Below are 12,020 nucleotides of genomic sequence, written 5' to 3'. Positions count from 1 at the left end.
ATCCAAAGACTGGCCACCACTGAAAAAATTCAGTCCAACCCCTTCCAGAGCAAAGCTCAGCCCAGGCACTCTGATACCGAAACTGCTTCCAAATCTGTATATCTAGCCAGCAGCTTGTCAGCCTAATGCAATGCCCCTACACCTCAGGCTACCCAACACATTTTTATGACTACTGTATTAGTTGCAATCTGTTCACCAAAGAGCCCTGAAAGCTGAACTCATGGAGCATTTATTGCACAGCCACGTGAGAGGCCTTTGTAGCACAATCACCACTGCTGAAAATGTTATCAATTGCCAGCAGCCTCTTCAGAGGTTAACCTTTTATTTTATGCCAGGAGTAATAAAACGAAAATTTTTGACCTCTCTTCTGGGAGAGTAAGAAAAGGAGTGTGTGAAGGAAAAAGCCAAACCAAAACAAAAATCCTCAATGGTTTGTCCTGTGTTATGTTGAACAAACGGCACCGGATTTCTTGTCAGTTTTTTTCCTTGCTCGTGCAGTAACATAAGGAACTTCACGAAATAAATTTACTCAGTGTGTGGGAAAGCAGAGGAGGGGAGCAGATTGTGACTTTTTAAAGAGGAACAAGGACAGCAGCTTTTTCTGTATGTTGTGTGTGGCTCACATGCTTGCCTTGTTTCACAGCAGCAATACAATTATTTCAAGGGAAAGGGATTGGTGAGATCTGGAGACCAGATCACATGGTGCAACAGCAGTCTTCCCTTAATGCCCTTCCTTTCTACCTCTTCCAATTACCATGTTTATAAGGGAGTAAGTGATCAACCACACACTCCAGAAAAGCGAGATATAATATGCACGTGCACCATTTCAACCACAAAAGTTGAGAATTGCTGAGTTTTCTGAGTCCTGACTAAACAATTCAGGGGACAGCAAGCTTTGCTACACCAATCAAATTATGCAGGTTGAAGTCACCAGCATAATTTATCTGAACAAGGTAATGTTCCACATGATGCTGAATTAATTCTGTGAGTTATTTCACCCCTTCACCTCATTCTTCTTTCCATCTATTTACCTCTCCCGTATCTTTTATAGTATGCAGGGTGATTAAATCAACCAACAGATTACTGTTTCTCTAAGTATACTGTGTTCCTGCTGTCACAGTATCTAAGCCCTACTCAAGTTTATTGATTATGTCAGATTATTCACTGTTCCCATAACTTGGCATTCTGCAGTTGTACTCTAAATTAATGTACCTAGATAATGCCAACTGGCCCAGTAACATTTCCGCACTGCATGTATTTTCCTTCTATTAGTTTTCCAGAGGTGGGGTGTTCACGATCTCGTGTTGTCTTCATCTGTTTACTTCAAATATTTTCTGATATTTAAGGAATAATTTCTTGTTAATTTTTCAGAGTTTGCCAATGTTTGTTACAGCTGTCTTACTCCTATACTACTAGAATATTTAAATACTATTAAATAATACTAATTAATATACTAGTTTTTGAAAATAGAGGTGAAAAAAGCATTGGTTGTCATGCAGGGAAAGAGAACCTAGTTTACTTTCAAAACAAAACCAAACATTGCAATCTATTGATTGTCAGAGTAAGCACGGAGTCAGAGCACGCCATATGGCATTTGAAATAAATTGGATATTGAATATCACCCTGGCTTTGGCAGGCAAGCAGTCAGTTATTTGAATTAACTAATAAGAGACAATCTTTTGATACTATGCAGAAAAAAACACGTTATTATATTGAAGTGAAAATTCCATCTTTAACAGAAATCCTATTTTATGCACAACAAAGCGTCTATGCAGCATTAGATTTAATGTAGTTTAACTTCATCAGATTAAAAATTCTGCAACTGTAAAATCAAAGAGCATTTTCAAATTGAAGAGTTAAAACACAGTTCATAACAAGATGTGGACTATATTTATGTAAGTGGAGTGTCTTACCTAGAATATTGCTCAACGATGCAGCCTCACTAACTTTTGCTGTTCTAACCCTACTCTTCTTGACACCTAAAGCTTTTGTTGCTGATAAAAATTAGACCCTAGATCTCTTTTCTTTATTTTTGTAGCACAGAAGTTTATCTTTGGAACGCAGAAGTTCCAGACATTTTTCCTTAAATAAAGTTCCTAGAACAAAATCTTGAAATATCATCAACATTGGATAAAACATGACTTTCAATTACATATCCTCAGTGCAGTCCACAGAAAAACACTACTATTTATCAGCCCTCTTCTTTCACTTCATGAATATATAATGCTATTTCAAGCCCACATCTTTTGACTATCTCCATAAATGAAAATTCAAAGGGATTTTGATATTTTCTAATTAAGTTCAGATTTAGACTATTAAACGCAAAAAGCTTTTCATAGAAAGGTGTGGTAAATAATTTAAAATTCGTGCATTGAATATATGAGTGTGCAAATATTAACCAACTGTACAGATCCCTTTTCATCTCTGCCCTCCCTCATCAGTGTAATGCAATTACTGAAATTAAAAGCCTACCAGTCACATTAATAGGAACCACATCTGTTTGGACGGCTTGCGCTTGCTGTCGCATTTTCTCTTCTGGCGTTGGCAGTGGGAGAGACTTAGTCCAGTTGGTTTGGGTGTTGATATCTGATAACTCATTTGTAGCTGGACTTTTAGGCCTTTTGATGGTAATAAGCTTTTCTTCTTCAGGGGGAGAGACAGGACACTACAAGCAGAAATACAAACAACAATATGAGTTCACTACTAAAAAAAATAGGTAGGACTAGGGTATTACTAAGGTGTTGCTGCTGTAGTCAGCACTGACTGCTTGTGGAGCAAAACACACCCTCACAAATATCACACTGTGACCTACATAAAGAGCAGTTTTAGAAGCACACAAAAAATGCTCAACAAAACATTTGGTTTGTATTTTTTCAAGACATTTGATTAGTCTATGGAATATATACCAAAGAAGGAGAGAAGCATGGTGTAGCACCCAGCAAAGCACAGTAACTAATTACACTTTACACACTGCCATAGCTCCTGCACAATTAACCCCACTCCCTGCACCAAGGTTTGTTTGCCTTCCCTTTGCCTCTCACCTCCCCATGCCCTATTAGAAGAGGAGATTTGAGCACTGATTTGCTCCAGATGCACTAGGCTGTATGAATACACACGGTCTCAGGAAGAATCCTGTTATCGAAAGACAGATTTTAGCAGAGCTAAAAGAACCAATCAGCACACTCCACAGAGTCATCAGCTCAGTGGATCAGTGAGGTAAGCACGTAACTTTGCTTTGGACTTGGAGAAACTCATGCCACAGTCCAAGGGGTTACTCATTTTTTATAGAGGTAAAGCACTTAATATTATTAGTAGCCACAGAGTGGCAATTTTAAAAGTCAGTCTTTCTCAAAGTGGCACTTTGAGTGGCACTCAATTCCATACAGTATTTTGCTTAAAAAAACCCCCAACAAAACCCAACCAGTAAAACAAAAATCTTTCTGCATGAGAAAAAGATGTTGCAAATCCCTCCACCAAAGTTATAAGCCAAAAAAACCATTTCCTTTTGGGGACCAAATCTGTTTTCCATTACAAGGACTTTGCTTGTATGCCAGTAATGACAGAGAAAGCTATAGAGAAGCTTTTTACTGACAGAACTTGTACATCACTGGGGCTTCTAGCAGGTGGTCACAAACTCAAGTGAACCTGAGAGAAGCAGCCTTTCCTCCTCCCTACTCCTGCCACCAACACACTCCAGGGAATCCCGGAAGCAAGAGAGGAAGGAAGACCTGGAGTAAAACCAACCACAGTCTCCTTCTGCCCCCAGACAAACCAAGACCAGAGAACATGGAAGAGGAGTTGCATAGCATTTGCAGCAGAGATTTCTCTGCAACCTGCCAACTCCTCTGCTCCAGAGGAGTTTGCTTTGAGACATTCCTCCCTACCACCCAACCAGAATTACCTCCCTCTTTTCTTTATTACTCTCTCCCTTTGGAAAGTCCAATACTGCTCAGAACAGGGTTGTCAGTACTGAATCACTGCCTCTTCCCCCCTCATTGCTGCACACAGGCATGGAAGGAAACATCACACCTATTTATAATAGATGGATTTTTTATTATTTTGGGTGTTCAGTCTAAGTGATCTGTTTTCTCTTGAAGCCGAGTGCTATACAAAAGATATGCCCGAACACTGCTACAACTGCTCTTTGTAATTTCTGAACTTAATTTTCTTCCTGTTACTATGAGGAGTTCCCATTGTTTATAAATAAATAACCATTTATTTATTCTGTTATGCTTTGACTCTACATACCTTAGGATAGAGTCCAACATTTTATTAAATAGAAAATAAAAATGAAAGCAACTTCCAGCCAAAAAGTAGAAGACAAGTAATAGACAAGTAAAACCGCTTCAAGAATCACTAAAAAAACATTTCAGGCAATGAAACTATTACTAATATCATTCTGTGGTTTGGAACCACACATCAAAACGTGGGAGCTTTTCTTCAGGGAAATAATCAATTTCTGACAGCTCTCAATTTCTTTCCTAGAGAGCCTGTGGAAGAGATAGATGCTGCTCTGTAGGTAAGGGCTCAGCCCAGTGAAAGCCCTGGCAGTTCTATCAATACAACTTTCTTGGATGACACCAGTAATTTTTCAGTAATATTTATTATCACTTGGATCTAAAAGCAAGTAATAATATTATGCGAGTGCCTATCTTTTTTTGAGAGTGTGTCCACACACTGTTTATATACACATACAATGTGGGCACATATATACGTACTTAGAAACGCAAGGACTTTCCGACCTTGAATTATCCAAATTCATAAACACCTTCATTAACTTGAGCAATTTGTGACAGGAATGCCACTGAAGAAGAGAAAGCTGCCTCCAGGCCATGCTTCCCCCCCAGTTAGGTTTAAAAAGCGACTGAGACAGAGAAAGGATTTGTAAGGAACATGGCAGAGAGGTGATAGCCCACCTGTCACAGCAGGCATGTGTATATGCACTTGAAGGAGTAAGCAAGGGTTGAGGCAAAGAAATATTGTTTTCTTTGTTTTACAATGAGCTTTTCTCCACCTGAATCAGAGAGACCAATGGAGATACCTCAAGCATACTGTTGCAGTTTGCCTGCGGTGAGGATGAGCACCAGTGACTTTCAAATACACTGCCTGCTTGATACTGTCAGCATCAGTATGTGTCACCTTCAGACTGCACTGCAGTGCCAGGTCTCAGCTGTCATACAGCAGTCTCTAAGGGCTACTCCAGTACATCAACTGGCAGAGATACTGGTTACAAAGCCATCCCTCCTTTTCAAAGAAATCACCCAAGCCAAGCAGAACATACAGTATACATATATACTATATATACATATAGTATATGAACAGAAAAACTGAAGAAGTGAAGCATCTGCTTCACTACAAGGGAATCCTAATTATTCAAAGAATGTGGAACATTAATCAGAAATTTTGCAGAATTAGAAGTTGAGAAAACCAGAGACAAGATGGAGTAAGACAGACAGAAATGTGTCAGGTTATATGGACATATAACCAATGAGAAGCAACTGAAAATCCAATGGTGCAGCTAAGTTCAAAGCAGTGTCAGTGAGAACGACCTCCTGCCACAGGACACACATATATACTTCTACAAAATAATTCCGTAAAAGAGCTGGTTTTGGGTGTAGGAATAAGTGTTCACATTTGAACTGTAGGCACATTTTCCATGGATCCTGAACAAGCTGTCTCTACTTAGACCCTTTCTTCTGAAGTACTCTCAGTGATAATGGTATAGGCATGATGAAACTATACACAGCTAGAGGAATGCAGCAACTCATCTTTCAGCCCTCTTCAGACAGAAATTATTCACCTATATATACTAGGATGAAATTGAAATTTATGTATTTTTAGCAAATGTTCCCAGATTTCCAGCACAGAAGCTCGCTGGAAGATGCAGTGAATTGCTGCTGTGTGACATAAATGTCTTCTCCAGTCAGGTCTGTTACACCAAAGTAGAACGAGGCATAGCTGACCGTAAACTCTATGTTCATAACAGAAATACTTGTTTCATTTTTAAAGCATCTCTGAGCCATAATAATTTTACTGCTAGTCTTAAATGCTCAAATCTATGGAATGGGTTGTTATACTCATCTCCACAGGAAACTTTGTTGGGATTCATTCTTTTTCATGGACATGGTAAAGGTTAAAGGTGGGATGTGAAAGTAACAGCCTTGGACCTTGCAGCATTTTCACAAACATGCACTAGGGAGACAAAGCACGAACCTTCAAATGAGAGTTAAGATAAGAATCCAGGAGAAAAATGGCCTATAAATATCTTATAGACAAGCTATATGGCTTAGTAAACTGGAGCCTCTCAGACGCCTTGTTGACATATTGTCCCCCAGCCAACTCAGCTGCTGAGATACAACAAGAGAGTTTCACTATCTCAGCACTTTGATGCTATTTGAGAGGTCCCAGATGACAAATGAGTTTATGCTATGTATCTTGTAGCACTCTCTGCCTAAATAATCTGTTTATTCTAAATCCTTTTTATGTAACAGGGATTTATACTACACTATTTAAAAACAGATGGAACCTCCAGGAGAAAAATTCAATCCATACAAATTTAAATTTTCAACAAAGAGATTTCAAACTTCAAGTCATGCCATTTACCCGACTGTCTACTAAAATCACTTCTGAAATCATAATTTATCAGAAAAACAAAATAAGAGGAAAAAAAATCAGTGTTGCAGACAACAGCCATACTAGTTCAGCTGTCTATTATATTTGCCAACATCCTATTTCTGCGTCCCAGTGTTTTACTAAGTTTGATGGCTTCAAGAGCCATTTTCCCAACACCAAGGGATCAAGACAATCAGTTACAGGGAAAAGAAACCCAAGGCCCAAACCCAGCCAATTGAGAATGGCACTTCACATGCCTAATTCAACCCGTGGAGTTTCACACTGTGTCATGAAACACTGCCACATTATAAATCTGCATGAATTTACACTTTAGATAGATTAGTCATTAGGCTCTATTCGGTGTCCTCTAGACCAAGGTCACAATTCTAGTTCCCACAGTTTTCACAGAACATTCCATTTTATTACTTCTACACACAGATCTCCAGTTGTGCTAGCCAGCACTACTATCCTACTAAATTCTTCACTTCATAACCTTCCTTGTGTTTCAGTAAGGAAAGAACTTTTTGTAAGTGAAATTACTGACTATCAAGCAAAATATCACCTTAACAACACTGCAGAAATGTTCTTTTCTTCCTCTACTCTGTTGTAACAGGATAAAAAACACAAGCTCTGTACTATTTGGAGCTCAAAAAGACTATCTAGTATCTGCCTTAAGATAAAGACCAATACATTGTACCGAGGTAAAATTTAAATCTGAGGATGCATAGAGCAGATACTTTTTCCTGAATATTCTCTCAACATTGGATGGAGTCCTCGCCCTGTAAGAATGCGCCCAGTTGTTTCTAAACTCGTGTAAACTTCCAGCATCCACAACTCCCACAGCAGCAGCACAGTCTGAGTATGTGATGACTGAAGAATGGCCCTCTTTTCTTTGTTCAAAGATTTTCTGCAAGCACTTCCTTATGCTTTGGCATTTCATGTATTATGAGCTGCTGTTTCAGCTCGGTAAACAGTATTTAAAAAAACCAAACCACTGTAAATGGTACAAAATACATGTGCTGCTTACAGAGGCAGTGCCATGCAACTGCAGCAGAGGGGCAGGGAGGCCACCTGAGGACACCACCACTCACGGGTATCTTCAGCTCTGCCAGACCTCATTCCTCAGGGCTTTTTAGGCATTCTCACCTCCAAAACTGAAGTGCCCAACTTTACCTCCTCTTAACACCAAGTAAAGTTTTGCATCAGACTTCCTCAAATCAGTACAGTTGGTGTAGTTGTTGTCACTTAAGACAGTAAACAGTTTTGTGCAGATATCGGAGCGATAACTAATAGTTCAGATAATCACAGTGGCAAAAATATACTCTCTCCCCATCCCACTCCCCCCTCCAATAAGTGTTTTTTTCACCCAATGCATAAATATCAAAGAAAAGTTCATAAGCCAAATGATGAGACTTAGGGAAAAACACCATGAGCTTTGGGCCACAAATATTTTCCTAAATGGAATAAAGAAATAATACATGCAATACTGCTTGCTTGGGAGCAGGTATTCTCTGTAGTTCACATTTATCATTCAAGAAAGACACATTCCTCCAAATTAGTAGTTTTTCCTTGACTAATTAAAAACCAATGAAGCAGCCAATTAAATAAAACACAGTGTCCATTGGGGGAGAGGTTTCAAACAAGGCAAATGTTAACAGACAAAAAAGGGGAAAAAAATTCTGTGAACCAAGTAAATACAGGATACTGTACATCAGACAAAAAGAAGTACAGAGGAACATAAAAGAAACAAACCTGGCATGGGACTCTTCTTTTCACAATTGCTTTTTTTTTCTAAGCAGAAAAAAGCAGCAGGTAACAACTGAAGGCAAAGGGCAGAATAAGATTGCATACAGGCTAAATGCTACAGGTAACATCAAGCTGCAGATATGGCAGCTGGATGGTCCCACTTGTGGGCAAAGTACCTTGTTCTTCCAGGGAACCAAGTTACAGCAGGCGCTAATGCAAGACTGAGAGATGCAGTCTAACAGACTAGACTGTTGAGTGAGACAAAAAGAAACAAAGAGAATGAGTGGTAAAAAGGGAAAGAAAAAGGAGCAAGGAAAAAAACACACAAAAGACAAATACAGTTAATATACACATGCATACATTTCAGAACATAAGGAGAACTGGAGTTTGAATGTGACATTTCAAAACGTCTTTTACACTGGCAAAACAGAGTAATACTGAAGGACAGAAGAGTTCCCAAGTTGTGTCACCAACAGCAGCAAGTAAGTTACAAGAAAGGAGAAGACTCGTCACAGTACTGAGATGTAAAATCCAGGTAAACCAATTTAATCACCAACAAACTCAATTAGGATCAGTACTACACCGGAACTTGGCCTGTGCTCCATTCATCTAACTTGTAAGAATCAACACTAAAAATAAATGGGCAGATTCATACACTTAATTTTGTATCAACTTCCACTCAAAGACTCCAGCTTTCTATCTTTTCTAATTTTGTCTATTCATTTTTGAGTTGGGCCTGCTTCTCCTTAGTGGTTTTCTTTGGAACAGCTTATGTTCTGCTTATCTTAGACATTTCCTAAGATGCTGAACCAACATGCTTGGTGGTGTGACTATTACCCTCTGCTGACAGACACCCACCTCCACAAAATCTGAAAATGCTTGTGGATCGACACCTAGACATGGTTTCATATTGTCTCCATTGTAGACAGACAAGCAAAATATCTGGCTATGGTTATTATTTTTAGAAGCAGATTAAAAATAAGAGGGAAAGCTAGTTTCCATTGTGGTATCACCCACTCTTTTTTGCTGCAAGCTGGCAATTATATCAGCTAAGAAGTTTATGACCAGTAAATAAGCATTCATCCACCCATCATTATTTTGCTGTTCTCAAATTTCAATTATTAAATAAATACTGCATGCACAGAATTTAGATGTTGGCTTTTTTGCTTTGAATAGACAACAAAGCTATAAGGCTTTCATCTAGTGGTAAGGAGTTCACGTTTTGAATCACAGGACTTCTGGTGACCCCAGTTCCACACTGTTACTGAAGAACTCTCCTGACAAAAGAAATATGACTCCCTCAAGGCATAAGACTTATTAGAATTACTTGGCTCTTTACCAGTAGGATAATAATTCAAGTTCAGAAATCTGTTGTGGTAAACATTAATTTAAAGAAAGATCAAACATTTACAGCATTAAAAAAAAAGGAAAAAAAAAAAAAAGGTGCCAATTAAACAGAGATACTGGTCAAAAAATTCCACAAAAGGAAGTTATACAATATGAATGGAGAATCATGCTACAGTTTACATAAAGAAATGTATGTCTCTATGAGGCAGAAATAAGAGTAGCAGGGTTAAGGCTAAGGTTCTGAGATAATCAGTAACAGCCAAGACTGTCAGTTTGGCAGCTAGCTTTCTCCACAGCTCTGAATCATTTTTTCAGCTATAATATTTCAAGGAACCTATTCCAATTTGAAATGGGAGTGCTATCCTATATTTAAAGCATACTTAGTTGCATTATTTTTCTCCAGAATGCACAAAAATTGTTAGTAACACATTATGTTAACACTCAAAAAACCCTTAATCAAGAAAGGATGACAGCTGTTAGTCTCCAAGAACCCTCACCCTTGCTTATATACTTTCATGCAAACTGTTTAAAGAAAAGTGTATTTATATTTTTTAAATGTTACATTAGTTTTACATGTGTTATATGGTTATATGCTGCACAGCACTGGCCAGGACAAGTCGATGACATATATGTATGCATTTCTGTGCAGCACATTAATAGCTACAAACAAGGTGTTAATACTTTCCTCAGTGGAAATCATAATTCCATTGATTTCAGCAAGGTTTTGCAAATTACCATTATAATGCATTCCACAGTATGAATGTGCTTTACATTCTCGGCTCACTGCCAGTACATACCACATACAGCTAAACAAGATGCTCTGAACGTTCCCTGCCAATACACAGATAAATGCAATCACCACCTGGACAAGAGACTCTACATATTCCACAACACCCTTTATTATGTGACTAAAACCCATAGAGGATAAAACTGTGAATACTGTACCCTTTAAAGTGCACTCTCAGGGTCTGCATATTTTGCTGATAAAGAGTTATTTGGTCCACACTACAGAGGGACATATGGTTAGTTACAACTCAAAGAAATTAAACTGTGTTACAATCAAGGACATCCTCCCCCTCTCTAAGCAAGAGCTGTTTTTGGCAAAGTATTCTAGAATATCTATCTTGAAAATGCCAGTAGCTCTGGCATTTCAGCTTTAGACAGGCACGCTCCAGTGGATCTTGCCATCTACCCCGGCAGTAACATCCTAGACTACTACACCAAAGTCAGCTTTTCCTTCAGAGCTCACACGCACAACAGGATAAAGACAGGAGAGCAGAATTTTTCTTCTTCTGAACAACAACAAAACTTACTAGTTCTGTAACTGAATTCTATATAAATTGATGTATAAGGCAATATGGCTTCATAACTTTCTTTAAACTTGTGATCAACTGCTCCTTCTCTTTATTTAATTTATTTCTAGATTCTAAGCTAAGCACACTGGGAGTTGAGATGTGGGGATATAAGCACAAAAATCATGAAGTAAACTGAAAGAAAGGCAACAAACCCAACTGAGTGGACAATCTTCATTTTCTGGATGCCTTTACCAAACAGTTGTAATGCATTAGGACAAAGTTCCTACCTAACTGAATAACCACCTGTATTAGCAATTCAAAGCATGCACCTATCCAAGTTAGAATACAAGTATGCTGATGGCTGCTGAATAGCTCTTCCAGCTACTTGAATGTAAACACTTAGTAGCTACCCTTGCTGGGGTCTTCCCTCCATAACATTACCAAACCCCTTCCTGCTTTCACAAGCTGAATGTGCCAGTGGGAACTTTACATCACTGCATGGGTAGAACTGTGAGTTTAAAGAGACCATGAAAGTCAGATTAACTACTGTAACTGCAATTCAAAGAAATTAAACATCTTTGTGATCCTCTAAAAATCCTGCCTCATTTGGACAGTGTTATGGCAGGCAATTAAACTGCACTAGGGAAGTATTTTTTCCAGTGCTTTGCCCCCCACCATTACCTTTTGTTCAATTTCTTCATAATCATCCTGGTAACTTCCACAGATTGCACTGGAGGATGAGGAGAAGGTGGGACCCTGAGAGTAATACTGCGAGCTCCGGTAGCCATCCCGCCGCAGCTTGTCACACTCTGCCGAAAGAGAGGCAAACAGCAGGTTAAATCATGGCAAGAGCCATTACTTAGCGTTCAATGGCATTTAAGTACTGAATGTTTTTCTGAAAATCTTTACCGTGCATTAACATTGTCTGCCCCAAGTGACAGAACCCAAGGGCGTGTTCCTCATATTTGTATGGCTATTTCCTCCTCCCTCACATGTGTGACATACGTAAGCCCACACAGA

The 12,020-nt window shown here is 38.8% G+C and overlaps 1 protein-coding gene across 5 annotated transcripts in view; it reads right to left on the bottom strand.

Annotated features, from left to right (window-relative positions):
- The window catches only part of NHSL1 (NHS like 1), a 102,672-nt gene that overhangs the window by 21,992 nt on the left and 68,660 nt on the right, over positions 1–12,020 (bottom strand). For all 5 annotated transcript variants that reach the window (XM_066315580.1, XM_066315582.1, XM_066315583.1 and 2 more), the window contains exons 3-4: positions 11,682–11,809; positions 2,473–2,665 (exon numbers count right to left, since the gene is read on the bottom strand). In XM_066315580.1, coding sequence (XP_066171677.1) covers positions 2,473–2,665; positions 11,682–11,809 — 321 coding nt within the window. The remainder of the gene's footprint in view (positions 1–2,472; positions 2,666–11,681; positions 11,810–12,020) is intronic.

Source organism: Sylvia atricapilla, chromosome 3, assembly GCF_009819655.1.
Source record: "Sylvia atricapilla isolate bSylAtr1 chromosome 3, bSylAtr1.pri, whole genome shotgun sequence".
NCBI classification, from domain to species: Eukaryota; Metazoa; Chordata; class Aves; order Passeriformes; family Sylviidae; genus Sylvia; species Sylvia atricapilla.
The sequence above is the reverse complement of the archived record's forward strand: the minus strand, read 5'-3'. Positions and strand labels throughout refer to the sequence as shown.